The 18,500-nt window shown below is 22.9% G+C and overlaps 1 protein-coding gene across 1 annotated transcript; it reads left to right on the top strand.

The window, feature by feature from the left end:
• Positions 1-2,144: 2,144 nt before the first annotated feature.
• LOC145846738 (uncharacterized) lies at positions 2,145-9,074 on the top strand. The gene is made up of 7 exons (XM_082953362.1): positions 2,145-2,958; positions 3,499-3,576; positions 4,805-4,942; positions 5,113-5,229; positions 5,575-5,880; positions 7,897-7,956; positions 8,900-9,074. The coding sequence occupies exons 1-7, from the start codon at positions 2,185-2,187 to the stop codon at positions 8,978-8,980; spliced, it is 1,554 nt and encodes a 517-aa protein (XP_082809488.1). The 5' UTR covers positions 2,145-2,184; the 3' UTR covers positions 8,981-9,074.
• Positions 9,075-18,500: the final 9,426 nt, after the last annotated feature.

The raw sequence follows: 18,500 nt of genomic DNA on the forward strand, positions 1-18,500 counted from the left end.
ATACTGTGCGTCAATGTATTATATGCATAAATTTTTTTATGACGATCGAAGTTGAAATTTAACCTGAAGTTACAACATTTTGTGTTTGCTTTGAAAACTTTGATTTATTTCCGTGACCTGTAAATAGTTTTAGTAAAAAAAATATATAAAGTTTTTAAATACACATTAATTAAAAAAGATATATATGGTGAATATTTTTTACTTAGTAATAAAAAAAATAAAGCATACTTTACGCGGTTGTGTTATTTTTATTAACGTACCTTGTTGATGTCTTTACTTTTCAAAAAGCATCTTCTTGAAAATTGGACATAGTAAGAAATTTTAGTAGAATATCAATGTGTAAATTACAAAAAGTTCCTGTAAGTATTGTTTATCATAGTGGGTCCATTGTTACGAGCATAAAGTTATTTTTATAGGTGAATTTATAACTTTTCAAAAAACATAAAACTTTAATGTCAATTATTTTCCTTATCTTAAAAGCTATCTATTTTTTTTTTTATTTTAGAGAACGTACCTTTGTCTTTAATTAAAAAAATTTTGTTTGGGGTTTGAACTATTTTATGGGGTCCCTCCAAAAATAAAGGTTTTTTTCATTATTATGGCCTTAGATTTAGAACTATAAATAAATAATATTTATTAATTTTTTTTTCCTTAGTTTGCATGTTATTTAAATTCTTAAATGTTTATTTTATAAATAATGATAATATCTTTTAGGATTTGGCCTCAATCAAGGACCGGATTTGATAAAACTTAAAAACATGATTTAAAGAAAAAAAATAGTTAATTAAATTATTTAAATTCAGTTAAATTTGTTGTATTTCACATTCTTATTAATTTTTTTTTCTTTATCAATTTTTATCTAGGAAATGACCAAGGCAAATGTCGGTGTAATACACATCATTTTGCTACGAGCATAAAGTTAATTTTAAAGGCAAATTTATTAATTTTTCAAAAAAAACATAAAACTTTAATGTCAATTATTTTCCTTATCTTAAAAGCTATCTAAAAGCTTTTTTTTTGTTTTAGAGAACGCACCTTTATCTTTAAAAAAAAAATTTGGTTTGGGGTTTGAATTATTTCATGGGGTCCCTTTAAAAATAAAGACTTTTTTATTTTTTTTTTCATTAATATAATAATATAACCAAAAATATTTTTCTTATTAAATTTATTTTATTTTTCTTTAGTTTGCATGTTATTTAACCTATTAAGTGTTTATTTTATAAATAGTGTTAATATCTTTTACGATTTGGCCTCAATCAAGGACCGGATTTCTAAAACTTAAAAACATAGTATAAAAGAAAAAAAAAACAGTTAATTAAATTATTTTAGCTTTTTTAAATTTGTTGTAATCCACACTTTTCTTAATTTCTTTTTCCCTTTTATCAATTTTTTATCTAGGAAATGGCCAAGGCAAATGATAACGAGCATAAAGTTAATTTTAAAGGCGAATTTATTAATTTTTCAAAAAAAACATAAAACTTTAATGTCAATTATTTTCCTTATCTTAAAAGCTATCTTTTTTTTTTTTATTTTAGAGAACGTAACTTTGTCTTTAATTAAAAAAAAAAATTTGTTTGGGGTTTGAATTATTTCATGGGGTCCCTCCAAAAATAAAGACTTTTTTATATTACTTTTTCATTAATATGATAATATAGCAAAAAAAAAATATTTTAAATTATTTATATTTTTTTTCCTTGGTTTGCATGTTATTTAACCTCTTAAGTGTTTATTTTATAAATAATATTAATATCTTTTACGATTTGGCCTCAATCAAGGACCGGATTTGCTAAAACTTGAAAATATAATATAAAAGTAAAAAAAAGTTAATTAAATTATTTTAGCTTTTTTAAATTTGTTGTAATTCACTTTCTAGTTAATTATTTTTCCTTTTATCAATTTTTTATCTAGGAAATGGCCAAGGCAAATGATAGTGTAATGTACATCATTTTGCTTGTTTCCCTCTTATTTCACTTTAATCGTTTAGGGAAATCCCCTCATTCTGTTGCTAAGATGAGTTTAGTTGGACAATTTTGTAACTGTCAAGTACTAAGTAATATTGAGTCTATTAAAGATATTATTATTAAACTTATATAAAACATAAAATTGATAATTAAAGACAGTTACTATACAAAAAACGTTTGTCTATTTACATTATATTATTTATATTTATTTTTAAACAGGCCAATGCCAAAATCAAGAAAATCTAGACTAACTGTTTCAATAGAAAGTTTCTGTGAAGCTTTAATTGAAACAAACTATTATCAAAAAATAGATACCACTCCTAAGATCCAGTTGTTAAGGTTAGTGGCTTTGAAAGTTTATAAAGCCAGTGACTCTGTGGCCAAAAATAAAAACAGAGTAAATGTTTTATCAAAAAGGTGTGAATTATTTTTTTTAAACAACCAAAAGGAAATTGATACATATTTCTCCACACTTTACAAGGGCCCTAGTTTAAACCTTCCAAAAAAATTTGTTTTACAATTTAATTACTCTGATATCTTGAACACAAAAGACAATTTTAATGACAACTTAAGAAAAAATGTTTTTGAAAAATTTTCAACCATTAACTCTATGTGCACACTGTCAACTAAATATAAAAATATCAAAATTGCTAAACCCTTTGTTGTGTTAAAATTTAAATGCTCATTCAAAAATTGCCAAGCAACTTACAACTTCACTTTAGATAATGATGTTTTAAACAAAAAGTCTGTACTAAGTTTCACAGTAGAACAATCAGGTCCCATACTACACTTGAAAGAGGTTGAAAAATCTAATTTAACCGAACAAAGTAAAAACAAACGTACCAAAATTGGTACCCAGTTAAAAAAAGGTAAAAGTCCAGACATTCTTTATAATGACCTAGTGAGACAGCACAGCAGTAAGGCAAATATTGAAGGTTTTGCTGCAAACAAGAATAAAAATGTATCCACAACCCAACATAAAAGAAAAGATAAAAAAGTGAGACTACCTTTCTAAATATACATATGCACAAATTAGTCAGTTAAAGTTGTTATTAAAGTTTATTATGTAAATGTTATTGAATTTGAAATGTATAAGTGTCAAATAAGCCTAAAGGGTCACTTTTGCACAAAGACTTATTTGTACAAAAGGTTATTTTTGCACAAAGGTATTTTTGAATGGGTTGAACTTTTTTCTTACTATTACTGTTACCCCTAACCTTAACCCTTGGTTGGTATTTATTTTATTTTGTGCTTAATATTTTTTAAATGATTTTGTTTAATTTTTTTGTTAGTTTTTTTACAGCAATGTTATTCCCGAACAGTAATTTTTGATTTATTAATTAGTTTATTTTATTGTTTAATTTTTTACTTTATTGTAAAAGTGTCACCCTTCATTTTAAAGTGTCTTTGTGCAAAAGTGTTTTCCTGCATGTTCTTATTAAACATATACACATGGTGCAAGGAAACATTAAAATCAACGTTTTTATAATATAATTCCTTTTATTTACATATGAGCTTAGTTTAATTTATTTTATAGAGATGCAATCCTGAAACAAATGATGACACAGAAGTAAGCACAAATGAAACAGATCAAAACTATTATGAAGTCACAATAGTAAGTTGTTTGAATAATTAACACAAAGTATGGTGACTGTGATCACAAAATAAAACCAATATTATTGGATTTTTATCTTCCTTTGAACCTTAAGGGCATAGAGGGGTCCACCTTGACTTTTACAAGTTGATCTTATTTCATAGAGTTTTATCTGAGCTATCAGACATTTTTAACTGCTTGAAAAATTTCAAAGTAAATTTTGAGGTATGAGGGATCAAAGTCAGTGAATTCAATAGGTTTCTAATGGAAGGTTCAAACTAAAAACGCAAAAAAAAAGACCATTACCTCAAAATCTATTTTCTTCTTCATTTTCTTTGCAATCTTTTTTAAATTTTCACAGAAAGTCTATTGTTGAATTTTAAAAAGATTGAACACAGGATTTTTTTATTTTAAAAAATATAATTTCTATAAAAAAAACCACCTACTTTTTTTTTGTTTTTTAATATTTTTGAAATCAATACATTCAAAGTCCTATATAAGGAATTTTTTTTTGAAAGTTTGAGGTCTCTAGCTCAAAAAATGAAGAAGAAGATATAGTTTTAGTAACTTTTTAAATTTCCTTGAAAATTGATCCCAAAAATTTTGCGGTCAATATGTTTGTACCTGAATCTTTTTATAAAAATTACAATATCTCAAAAATTAAATAAGATTTTTTATTCTATAAAAACTAGCTTGTATTTTTTACTTCAAGCTTTCATATAAGATCCAATGTTATTTTAAGTAAAAAAAAAGGACCTTCCTATGCCCTTAACAAGTGGGTTTTTCAGTCAATTAACTTACAGATTGGTTTTATAAAAAAATATTAAAATTATGGTTATGGACTGTAGAAGATAGTTTTTTAACACTTTCATTTAAAAAACCAAAATTGCCTTTTATTTTTAAACAACTGGAGGAAATATAATTATCTTAAATTTAAAAATCAATAACTTATGTTAGTTTTGTATCATATACTAATGAAAATATTTTAAATTCAAATGAATCTAGTAGCTAAGAAAGATAAAACAAAACCAATTTATGACGAAAACAAGGTAGACCTTCTGCCTTTCTTTAAAAAAATTCTAGATAATCATAATCTAAGTTGAGAGTAAAAAAAAACATTAGATTTATTTTATACTTTGGTTTTTATCAGTTTGGTTTTTCAAGTTGTGTTATTTTATAACTTTTATTTTATTTTAGTTGAAAGTTAAACTGCAGTTATTTTAAGCTTTTATAAACTTTTCTACAACAGATAGGTGGTGACGAGCCAACAACAAGTTCAACTTCAACCACTCAAAAAACTAGCCAAGTTCAAAAGAGAAAAAGTCAATCAACTAAAAAATATATCAAAAAAAAGCAGAAACTAGATTTAAATACAGAAAAAGATATAGTTAGTGGGACTAATAATTTTTTTTTACATAGTTTCTTCTTATTTGTATGTTAGTCTAAAAACAACTTTAAAAAACATAAAAAAAAACAATTTTGCTTCCAGTGTAGAAAGCGAATTTCTTAAGTAACCAGTTTATTTGTATCTAAAATTAATAAAACAATACTTAACAGGAAGAAAATAACTGTAAATCAAAATATTTCTTAATATTTGATCAAAACTGCAAGCTGGTGAATTCTAATGATGAACTTGTTCAACAAAATAGCATGCTGGAAAAGCAACTTGATAAAGTAAGTTATTTGTTAAAAATTGCAATGTTTCTTAATTTGTTGTGTTTCATTAGTATGCTTGATAGTTTAGTGTTAATTTTTTTAAACCTTAATACAAGATGTTTTTACAGAAGTTGTGTTATCTTTAAAAATGATTCAAAATTACCAACAAAATATAATTTATAACAGCTGTTTAAGAAATTATCGCTCAAACACACAAGTGTATATACAAAAAGATTTATTTTATTGAAAATTTTTTTTTTTCAATTGTGATAAAGTTAATTGTCTTAGTTAAAATTATTTTTTTATAGCGTTTGCATAAATTTACACTTTTGCAATCAGTTTAACAAGTACCTAAATTTTCAGATGAAAAAAGAGCTTGAAACTTGCAAAGAAAAATTAAACAAATATGAGCCAGTATCAGTTCTCAATCAGGAAGAATTTCAACTTAACAATGAAGCTGCTTGTAATTCCCATGGCCATTCAAACAATTCCAGTGATGAACTTCAATCTACTTCTAATTGTGGAATTCCATCTACTTCTAATTGTGGAATTCCATCTAATTTTAGCTCTAAACTATCATTTACTGTTGTGAATGAAGCTCATTCTACTACTGAAGTTCATCAGTGTGATGAAGTTTCAAGCAATTCAGTTGTCACTTTTGATAGAGTGGTAAGTAAAATTGTTAAATATATTTTTGATTCAAAATGATTATAAAATACAACTTTTTATTTCTTGTTTCATTTTTTACTAAAAAGGTACTGGATATCGTATAATTTAAAACATCTGAATAAAATCAGAAAACCTAAAATAATTTTCTAAAAACTTAATCTTCACCAAAATTTGTGCCAGCACTGGTTTATAAATAAATTAATTTTCCATTTTCAAAAACATTTTTTTTAATCAGTAAATTAAAAAGTGTGATTACAAAAAGTAATATAAATTGGGTATTAGTTTTAAACATGATAAATTGTTTAATACTAAGTAACATTACAATCAAGTAATAATAAAGTATACTTACTCAAGCTTTAGATTTTTTTAAAATTCAAGTTTATTTAGCAAGATTGCCACATAATCAGGAAAACTCAAACTAGTTTTAGTTTAAGGGCATAGGGTAGGGGGAATCCAATATTTTTTTAAAAAAATTGACATTGGCTCTTGTTTCAAAGCTTAGAGTATAAACTACAAGATTTTTTTTATAGAAAAATAAAGTTTCATAAACTTTTAGATATAATAAGCTTTTTGATAAATTGTATAACATGTTTTGTAAAAAATCCAATACAGCTGTATGGAATTGAAAATATTCAAAGGTGATTTTTTCAGAATTTTGAAAAATTACTAAAAATCTATTTCTTCCTTCATTTTTGAAGCAATTTGATTAAAATTTTTAGGATATGAAATTTTCAATTAAACAAACAGCTTGTAGGAAGTGGATTAAAAAAATCCATGAAAAATATTAAAATCAAAATTTAAGATAAAATTCATTTATTTTTGATTCAAATACAAGATTTAAAAAATTCTGAAGTTTTTTTTAAAACAAATGCTTAAAAACTGAAGGAGGAGATAGATTTTTAGTAAAATAGTCTTTTTTTAACCTATAAGTTTGCGCCTCCCATAAAGAACTTATTGAATGCTCTAACTTTGACCACTTATATCTCATAAGTTACTTTGAATTTTAACAAGCAGTAAAAACTAACAAGTCGCTTATTTATTTATGTAAAAATAAGAAAATATTTGAAAAAAACTATTTTACTACCTCTATGGCCTAATTTTTTTTACATAGCTTACTCAGGCTAAGATGAACATTTAAAAAATTTCAGGCTTTTGTAGATTGATTTTTTGAAATAGTCAGGATAGTTTAGAATTTTTATGAAATCTAAGATTAAACTTATTAAGACTTTATACTTATTAAGAAGTCCAAAGTAACGTTTTTTGTTATTGTGTAAAGATTAGTATGAAAGTTTCTAAAAAAATGGTCTTTTTTCGTTCTTTTAGTTTTTCCTTCCCATAGGGAACCTATTATGCCCGACTTTGACTGATCATATCTCAAAAAATAATTCGAATTTTCTAAAACAATTAAGAGCATCTTAGACCTTAGAAAATCTCTTCAAAATAAAACCAACATATATAAAACATGGCTTACTCCCTCCCCTATGACCTTGATGCAATTAAATTTATCGTAATCTATGAGCATAAAATGTTTCCAAAGAAACTATTTACCTTTATTATTCTGTTTAAGTTTGAAAAATTCAAAATAAAGCTGAAGTGCATCAAGTTCAAAGTTTAAGCCCAGCCTGTATATTTTTTTAAAATAATGTTTATAAATTTGCTTTTTAAAATATTTTTTTTTTGTAATCCAAAAACCATAAATATTAAGTATTTATGTAATTAAAAACAGATGGTTCCAAATATTTTGTTCATATTGACTAGTTTGATAGTTTGAGTTATTTTATTTTTATTAATTTTAATTGTTATTTAGCTTGAATGAAATATAAGTAATTTAAAATTGTATATATTTTTATATCAATGCTTGCATAAAGTGTTACTAGTTATTTATATTTTTTTATTTAATAAAAAGGCATCCGTTAAATTATTTAACTATTTTTTTTAAATTATATAGCTAGATAGTTTGACTTTAAATCAATAAACAAATATTTTATTTTGACTCATTTAAAAAAATGTAAACAGGTATTAGAAAATATTGAAGAAACTTCGCAACAAAATCAAACAAAACCTCCTAGTAATCAAGTTAGTTTATTTAAATATTTTGAAAACTATTTTAATTAAACTAACTCATTTGTACTCGTTAATTTTGTTATTAAAACTACAAATTGCAAACTAAGAACTTTGAACTTTTTTTAACTAACTTAAAATTTTTATTTTTTCTTTGTTTCTTGTAACTGCTAATTTTTTTTATTTTATTTAAGGGCATAGGGGGTCCGACATTTTTTATTTTCACTAAAAATAACATTTAATCTTATATGAAAGCTTTAAGTACAATCTACAAGCCAGTTTTTATAGAATTAAAAAATCTTATTTAACTTTTGAAATATTGTAATTTTTCTAAAAAAATTCATATACAAACATATGGACAGCAAATTTTTCAGGGTCAATTTTCTCGGAAATTGTAAAAATCACTAGAAATCTATCTTCTCCTTCATTTTTTGAGCTAGAGACCTCAAACTTTCAGGAAACGTTCTTTTTATAGTTTAAAAGACTTTGTATGTTGGAATTTTAAAAATATTGAAAAATTAAAATTTTAGATAAAAAATATAATAAAATAGGTGGTTTTTTTAATAAAAACTTTATTTTTCAAAATTAAAAAAATTCCGGCATTCAATTTTTTTTAAATTTAATAATACACTTTCTGTGAAAAATTGAAGAAGATTGGTTGAAAAATGAAGGAGGCGATAGATTTTTAGTGAAAAGGTCTTTTTTTTGCGTTTTTAGTTTGTGCCTTCCATAAGGAACCTATTGAGGTCACTAACTTTAATCGCTCATATCTAGAATTTTTTTTTGAATTTTTTTTTATTAGTTCAAAATGTGTGATAGCTCAGATAAAACTCTATAAAATAAGACCAACTTGTAAAAATCAAGGTGGACCCCCTTATGCCCTTAATTAACTGAAAAGTTAAAACAATTTACAATCAAACTTTGTTGCATTCTTGTATAAAATTTAAAAACCTTTCAGGAGCTGAAAAGTGAAGTGGACTTATTGAAACAACAAGTTTTTGAGATGCAAAAGTTCATGAACTCATTCGCACAAAAATAAACAAATAGTAGTTTGATTACATACTGGACAATTTGTATTATTTCGTTAGTTTAATGTTTAGTTTTAAAGTTTTAATTTGATGCTATTATATAGATAATTGCGAGGAGAGATTTTACAAAATATTTTACAATAAAAATATTTCATTTGAAAGTTGTTTCCAAAGTTTTTTCTTGAAAATGGGTCTATTTTTAGTCTTATCAATATACGCTTTCGATATTGGATAACTGATTTATAATTTTTAGTTGAAGCTTGATTTTGAATACATTTAAATTTTTTTTCACAACATAGACTTGTTAAAACAACAAGTGTATGAAATGCAAAAGTTTTAAAGTTCATTTGTACAAAACAATATACTTCTAATATAATAAATAGTTGTATTGTTTTCTTAGATTGTACAGTTCGTGTTATACTTTTATTGTTAGGTTAATTAATTATCTACATAGAATATTGTACTACCATGTTTAAAATAAAAGAGTATTTAGACTTTTTTCAATAGTTTTACATAAAAAGAGTTAGACAATTTCATTTTAAACTTCGTTTTTAATTTTGTGTTTTTTTTTTGTTTTTTGTATTAGAAGAATGCTTTATATCACATTCTCAATTTAATAATGTTTTATTCTCTGTAGAAAATAAGTTTTAAATAGTTTTTTTATTTTAAGTAGAGCATCGATTTCAAAAAGTTTTGAAAACTGTTAATATTAATTTATTATTTATTGCATTATAATAAAGTAATAATTATATAGCTGTTTTATTATTTTCATGAATGTATAAGATTTATAAAAACACTTTTTAATGTTATAACATATATTTTCGTTTTTTAAATATGTTTCTTTAGTTTTTCCTGTTCTGATGTATATAATTGCCTCAAAAACTTTAGTTTAAATTAACTTTAGTTTTTTAGAATAATGAAAAGTAATATGAATATTGATTTATTTGTTATTAAGTAAACGTTTTTTACACATTAAAAATATTTTTTTTTTGTTTTTGAGATAGTGATTGAAATAATCTCAAATACTTGTAGTATTTTTACTTAAACTTTTAATAAAAACTACAGTATTTGTTTAACAGATAGAACAATATGTTTTGAAGATGTACACTTTAACAATTGTTTTAAAAGTTAAAGTTTTATTCATACTTGAGGTGTTACTGAATTTGTAAAAAGTCAAACTTTATAAATTTTTTTAATTAACCGTCCAAAAGTATTTTGATCTCTGAAAAAAGAACTTGAGTAAACATAATAAAAAAGAGATTGACAGTTGTTTTATTTTAGAGTAACTTGTTATAAATGAATATATTTATGTTAATTTATGATATCAAATGAAATTTCATATTTTTTAAAGAACTACTTCAAAAATGACGTAGTTTTGTAGAAAGTGTATACTATATGGAAAAAATTAATTATAAATTAATATATAAAACATATTTAAAAGGAAACTTTTTATATTAAATTAGCCGATTAGTTAAGTGTTTTAAAAAACTATTTTTAAATGATTACAGCCATAGAAGCCAAATGTAGCTGAAACGCGGAAAATTTGTTAAAAAATGAGCTATTTTCCACAATAGCTGTTAGCTTAGCATAAACCTCTTTTAACCTAAATTTTGACTTTTATAGCAGAACGGCCTCAAGGGGCGTCACATAAACGTAAAGGGGAGTCCCGTTGTAAAAAAACATTTTGAAAAATAATTTATCAAAGTTTATAAACTGTAGTAACAATGCTTGTAACTACAAGTTGTAAGGTTTAAAATAATAAATTTAAACTGTGACAAGTTAAAACATTAAAAAAATTCCTAAAGGAACACTGCTCTTCAAATAAATTAAATTTGGAAATATTTAAAAAATGCTCATGCTCATAACTTTTATAAAAAGAATCATCAGTATTAAAAAGCCATTTTTTGGTATGCTTTAAAATTTCAATTAGTTATATATATTTTTCATTTTTTCAGGTAGAAAATTAAATAATGTATTTAAATGTTAATTTATACTTATTTAAACTTTTTTATATTGTTTAACGAAAATAAGACGAAATATATTCAGCAAAATATTAAGCTTAGTAAGTTATTTATGAAACATTGCCAAATCCTTAATTACACTGAAAATAAAATTTTTTTAATTTACAAAGTGTTCAATTCAATATTAAAAAGCAAAATAGAGGGTGAAGTAAATCTGATGGTTTTCTACCATAAAAAATTAAAGTATCCTAGAAATAAAATAATAAATTGTGATTAAAGTCTTAAAATATTTAAAGATCTTTATCAAAACATTTTCTTTTTAGTTTAATTTTTGTATTCTATTTTATATATTTGAATGTTATAATGAGTTTTTAAATGACTTGATTAAATTTCAAATTACTATTTATTCAAACATAAGTTTATCATTTTTCAAAAACAAAAATAAGGTTTTAATTTTTTTTTAATTTTTAGAAATGTCTCTTTGACTTAATTTTTGCACATTTTTGCTGGTCACTATTTACTCAAAAAAAAAAAACAACAGATTGAGTCTTAATGAAATGGGTCAATATGATTTCTTGAAACAACCTATCTGCAAAATTTAATTTAATAATGCCACACATTTTTAAAGTCTAGGACTGTTTGTATAGTAGCCATATACAAAGTAGCCTACAAATGTGCATAACTGTGTTAACCATTAAAATAATAAAATTGGTTAACATGTGTTATTAAGTTAGTCCAGTTTTATAAGCTAGCTCTTATTAAAAATATCTTTAAAGACTCCCCTTTTGTAACAACTAAATATTTTAACTGTATACTTATTAATTATTCAAGAATTAGCTAAATGATTTTAGACTAGTAAAATACATTTTACGTATTATTTTAGAACTTAACAGCTATATAATGTTTTCTTTTTAATATTTAACACTTTATTTACTCTATTTAACTCTTCTTTGACTTCTTAAATAAGTTCTTCTGTTATTTGATAAATATTTTTGTTTCAATTTTGGTTTTGATAAATCATGTTTTTTAAGAATTCTAGAAGTTATGATTTTATAGCTTAGTTTAGAAGTGTACAAATTTTTCTAAAAACAGCTGTGTTTAAATCAAAATCTAAACAATGTCTTTTATTCACTAAAAAAAATTAACTAAGTATAATGTAAAATAATCCTAAAAATATTTAAAAAAAAGTATTGTGTAATAAGTATATTAAAATGGTAGTTAAATAATTGATCTTAATCATCTAATTGTTACAAAAAGAAATCATTAAGAACAGTTTTAATAAAATACTCATTAAAAAATTTGATGGATTTGCTTCATTATAAAAGTTTTCAACTCACATTTCCCATATCCTACAATATATGAGCAAAAAATAAAATTATGTCTTTTAAAGCATTCAAATATTCAATGAAAATGTATATTAATTTTTGTGATGGACTTTAGATAAAATGATTGTGCTAAAAATTAATGTTTCAGTTTTAAAATTTGTTTGTATCATGTAGAAATTTCATATCAGTAGATTAGTTTTTTTTATAGTATCATCCATAAAGTCTATTGTAAGATTTTTTATACAACCAAAAATAGTTTCAATTAACTTTTAAGATATATTCAGTTTAAAAAAGTTTCAGATACATACTGTGTGTGGCACTCCTTAGGCTAGTATGAACTTTTTTTGAAATCTCATGCTAGTGTTGATTTTTAAGTATCTCATACCAGTTTTTACGCTTTAATTATTTCTTACAAATATTGATTTTTAAAGTTCTTCTGTAATATCTTAGGTATCTTTTTGTATTTAAACTTAATTAGTATTATTTTTATTCGAAAATTTGCTAACAAAAACGTTTTGTTTCTATTATATTATAAACTCTACCTAGTCTCAGGTAACACAGGCTGACTATTTTGCCTCAAAGAGTGGCAATTCTGATTATTATTAACTCAGCTAAATTATAACTACTTCAACTTAGTAGTTAGAATAGTTAAAAGCAAAGTATACATTTGTAAGTTGTTTAAAAAGTAGGAATAACATCTATCTAACTAACTAATGAATATTAATTAAGTATTAAGTAAAAAAAGATTTAATATTTATTTTAATACCTTATTACTAACAAAACAATGTTTTACTCCTATATTTGCATATAAGAGATCCTCAGTTGTTTTTAACAAATCTGAAAAAAAAAATTGAACAAATAAATGGAAGTAAAATAAAATTAAAAACAAAATATTGAAATAGGCATTTAAGTCAAGAACTTTAAATTGATTAATTTAAAAAAAAGTAATAATATTAGTAAAAAATATGTACAATTATGATTCCCAAGATTTATTTAATCCAAAATACTAAAAAAATATTATTTGTTATTTTATGATAGTTAACTTTATAACAGCCTATTTAATATAAAGCACTAAAACGTTTGTTTGTCACAGCTGATTAAAAATGATAACAGTCAAAATTAAAGCACCTACTAGGATGAATAAACAAAAATACACTTCTAAATGGAAATCTGTTCCTAAGTTTAAAGGTAAATTAGTTGATATTGCTTTACATAAATAAAACTTATCTATTAAATACAGAATATGATTTTACTAATAGACTGGATTATGCCTGATGTTTCTAGTTCGTACCACGTAAGATTTAGATATTGTAAGAAGAGATTACAAGCGAAATGCTCAAGTCTAAATTACCATGCTAATACTAGCCAACATTTGAAAAAAGTTAGATTTAACTAATCATCCTACCAAAAATTTTGAATAACAATTAAAAACATGTTAAGGGCTTAGGAATGTAGATCACCATTTTTACAATTTAGTCTTATAATATTGAATTTTAAGTAAGCTACAAGTTGCTTTTTACAAATTAAAAAAAATCAAACTACTTTTTGAGATATAGCAGGTCAAATTGGACGACAACAATAGGTTCCTTTTGGGAGGGGAAAACTAAAACAGCAAAAAAAGACTACTTTACTAAAAATCTATCTTCTTCTACGTTTTTCGAGATAAATGCCACAAACTTTCAGAATATGCTCTTTGCAATTTTTAAAAAATTGCGTAGGAAGAGAATTTAAACAAATAAAAATAAATAATTTGTGACAAAAAAACAAAAAAAAAACTGTTTGTTTTTTGTTTATTTTTTTATAATTTTATTGTTTCAATTTTAAAAACATTCTTTCTGACAAAGTTTTAAAGTACTTTAAACAACATATCCTGAAAGTTTGAGGTATTTATCTCAAAAAACGTAAGAGAATATAGATTTTTAGTGAAATAGTCTTTTTTTGCTGTTTTAGTTTGCCCCTCCCAAAAGGAACCTATTGTTGCCTCCCACTTTGACCTGATATATCTCAAAAATTGTTTTTTATTATTAAAATCAGTAAAAACCATCTTGTAGCTTAAAAACTCAATAAAATAAGATCAAAATGTGAAAAAGTGTTTAACTCCCCTATGCCCTTAACACTTTTATTACAATTTTGTTAGCACTGCTTGATTTTAAAAATAACTAAGATAGTTTTCATACTGATCTACTATTAGCATTACTTTATTTATTACTATTAAAAATACTTTGTAGTTACCATAAATACATTAATGAAATTTTCAAACGATTTAAGTTTTAAATTGAGAAAATATACACTTTTTTTCAACTTTTCAAAGAATTCTGACATTTTTTAACACTAAACCAAAGAAAACAAAAAACCTAAAAAAAGTTTTTATATAAAAGCTTCTAAGGTATTTTTTAGCAGTTGATGTTGGCCTTAATTCTAAAATTTAGGTTTTTTCAACTTATTTTTCTTTATTAAAAAAGTAAAAATTTGCTACATTTAAGCTTACATAATTTAATTTTATTCACTGGCCACTAGTGAGATATTTATATAACAATACTTTTATAATTTTTTTTACTGAGAGATTGTTTCTTCCAAAGTATGTTAAAGTCCACAGTTTTCATTTAATAATAATGTTTAATATTGAAGAATAATATACTACACGTACATTTTTTGCATATGAAAGCCATTTAAATTTAATTAAATTCTATTCGAACATTTTATAAACATGATAAAAGTACTTTCAGTAAACATCCAATTATTTCTAGTAATCTAATAAGTTTGATAAAGTTTATTTTGTATTTGTATCAAAATTGTTTTTTTATTTTTTATTTAACTTTTTTATTAAAATATTTGTACAAATTGATTAGATTTTAATGTTTTATACTTGAATAAATTTTATAGCTTTCTACTTTTAATGATATTTTTTGTTTAGTATTAATGTGTTTGTTCTAGTTCAACCTACTTATAAAAAACTTGTTTGACTTAACAGGAATTCATATCACTTGAAGCACTGATTTTAGTAAAGCCAATCACAAAAAGTTGGTTAAGATTTCGAGAGACTGTTCCAATTTGATAGCGCCTGTCAAAGTTGTAAAACAAGTAGGATTTTAATTCTCCCAGGAGCACTCATCTCTTTAAGTTAGTATTTTTAAATATTTCGTTTATTCTAAATAACTCATCAGTGTTTGTAATTTATCTATTTATTTATTTTTAGACCATCTTCCCTAATTAAAAAGATACTTTGGTCTTTAAGTTAGTTAAAAAAAAAGTTTTTTACTTTTCAAATTTTTTTTTTAACTTAATAAAAGTATTATTCCAATTTTTCCACTTCATAATATTTATATTGTTTTTCTAACTCTTCGTTTTAAAATGTATAATAATATTATGTTTAACTACAATGGATTTCCAAATATTAAAAAATTATTTTTGAGTGATAAACAATTTTTTGAAATTCTAATCTCTGTAAAAAGTTTCAAACACAAACATATGTAAAACAAAGCTTTTGTAGTAACATTTTAAAAGTTTTAACTAATTTACACAACATTTTATATGTTCTTAAGCAAAAAACCTTGAATTTTTTTAATTATTTTTTTTTGGAAATTAAGAAAAACATAAAATATATCAATTAAACTTAGATATAAATTTACTAAAATGCAAAAAAAAAATCAACAAATTTTAAAACTTTCGTATAAAAATTTTTATTTTTATTAGAATGCTAATCCAAGTTTAAGTAAACATTAAAGATTGAAAATACTCAAAATGCTTTATTTTCTGTTATAATTTGCTCTTTTTTTGTGGCATGTAATACAACTTTCTGATCAAAAGAACTGTAAATTTTATTTCTAGTTAACTTTAATATTACTTCATGTAAACTGTATCGGTTGAATTGAAGTTTAATAGATGCTAAAGAATTTTAAAAAAATGTTTAGCTTGATCTTACTTTGTAAATTTTTAACTAAATTATATGTTGTTTATTTAAATTATTTAACAAATTTTAAAATATAGCTGTTTAAAGTTGAGAGCACATTTAATTTTTAAAATGTTTAACAAATGTTAAATTTACAATGATAGACAATAAAATGATTTAGATAATTATTTGAGCTAGAAGAAAAAAATTTAAATTGGTTTTATTTATGTTTTGTAACTATAAATATTTGAATCTTTGTTATATACCAAGTATTTCATTTCCTAATTGTTTGCAATTTTAATTATAATACATTAAAAATAACATACTTCACTCCTAGGGTAACTTGAAGTAATTTGTTCTAAATGTTTTTTCAGGTAAACTTTAAAAAATATTTTTTTTTTAACATTTTTAATTAGTTCAGTACAAATTTATTATTTTAATACTAACAGTTTTATGTAACAAATTTTGCACTTAATTAAATTTTGTTGTGTTCTAAATGTTCACAAAATGTTGTTCTTGTGTTTTTTGAAGATATAGAACTAATAGTTTCAAAACAACTTAAGTAATTATATAAACTATTTCTTTTTTAATTAAAGTTTGTTCAAAAAAATCTTTTTTTGTATTATAAGATCTTTTAAATTTATTTAGTTTTAAACAAAAAAAAGAATTTCTGGTTATTATTTATAGTCGTGTTTATTAAAAGTTCAAACATTTTAAAAATTATATATTGTAGCAGTTAACTTTTCAAAGTGATGTATGTTAAAAGATTAATAGTTTCAATAAAAAATTCCTCCTTGTATGGTTTTTTTTTTACATTTTGGTGTTATTTTTTAGACCAGAAAACTATTTAAGTTGCTTAAAAATAAAAAACAGTTACTGTTTAAAGCAATTTGTTTTAATTGCTTTGGAGTTTCTTTGTTTTTTAAGCCAACTTTACAATCTACAATGTTATTACTGATGTTTTTTCTACTTATTTTTTATTAGTTAAGAGTTTATTTAGTTTTAGTCTATTTAAACAGTTTTTTACATTAAATGTAAAATTTTACTAACTTAGTATACAAACTTTTTTTTTAATTTTAGAAACAGTAAACAGTATGTTATTCAGTGTTTCAACTTATGAATTGTTGGTTTTGTTAAAACTTATTTGTCTTGTTGATTTCTGATTTACTAGTTTTTTAGAAATGCTTGAACAAATCAGTTGTATAAACCAAGCTTATGTAACATTTTAAAATATTTTTAAATTCATGTTGTATTTTTATTAAACCTCTATTTTCGTTCAGATGTTTAAAATAATTGAATGTTTAAAACTAAGTTAAATTTTTACCTCGTACCTTGGAAGTTTTGTTTTTAATAGAAAATTTTGATATTTAGTAGTTTTTATCTTAAAATGCACTTTAAGCTGTATCTTTCTATCAATTTTCTTCATACTAAATTTAAAGTTATTCATAATTTTTTTATCATAAAAACTTTTATAGAAATTAAATTTTGAAACTACAACTGTAAGCTTTACTTTTTATGTGAAAACTACCTTTTAGAAAAAATAGTGTAGAAATTTTTTAAAATCTATTTGATTAGTCTTTTTAATTTCACAGTAGATTATTTGATATTTTTTGACGTTTTTCTTATTAATTTTTTAAATTAATACCTAAAATAATGACATAAAACATTTAGTTATGAAGCTTAAATAGTATTACCTATTATTTTTATGGTTTAATTTTAAGGAGTACCAACAGAAGCAATTTAATTCTAATAGCTTTAATCCATTTGTTTTTCATTATTATGATGAACAAAAAAGATTAAAAGACCAGCTTAAAAATTAAAATAAATTCTTCTATGTGTTTTATATTGTAAAATAAGTTTTACTGTTTATAAGATGTTTTTTTTAGTTATGTAAATAGTTTTGCAGGATTTTAGACAGTGAACTAATACAATTTATGCAATTAATATTTCTGCAATTACTTTGATTTGTTTTTATTATTTGTATTTTTTATATGTTGACTATGATAAAGCTTTAGTTTTTTAATATATTCTTTTTAGCTAATTTATCGCAAATTTTTTCAACAAGTTACTTAATATATTTTAGGTATAGGAAAAAATACTTAAATTAGCTACAAAAAATAAACTTTAAGCTAAGGAATTTTTTACATTTTAAAGTTTTCTGTATCCTAAAGGTAAATGTACTGAATTTGTATACGTCCAATTATTAGAAAAGATGTCTTTTTTTTTCCAAGTTTATCCAAAAATTATATTCACTGTAGGAATATGTACAAACTAAATAAACTAAAGAGTTTTTTGTTTATAAAATTTATTATAAAACTGATAAGTAACCTTTTCATTAAATACACTTACTAAACTT

This window comes from Thalia democratica, chromosome 1, assembly GCF_965202585.1.
Source record: "Thalia democratica chromosome 1, ktThaDemo2.hap1.1, whole genome shotgun sequence".
NCBI classification, from domain to species: Eukaryota; Metazoa; Chordata; class Thaliacea; order Salpida; family Salpidae; genus Thalia; species Thalia democratica.

What these genes read in the sequence shown, in the direction of transcription:
- LOC145846738 (XM_082953362.1), top strand. Translation starts at nt 2,185, where the DNA reads ATGCCAAAATCAAGAAAATCTAGACTAACTGTTTCAATAGAAAGTTTC. An exon ending in ACTATTATGAAGTCACAATA is followed by an intron (nt 3,577 to 4,804) that starts GTAAGTTGTTTG and finishes TTTCTACAACAG; the next exon opens with ATAGGTGGTGACGAGCCAAC. An exon ending in TTGTCACTTTTGATAGAGTG is followed by an intron (nt 5,881 to 7,896) that starts GTAAGTAAAATT and finishes AAATGTAAACAG; the next exon opens with GTATTAGAAAATATTGAAGA.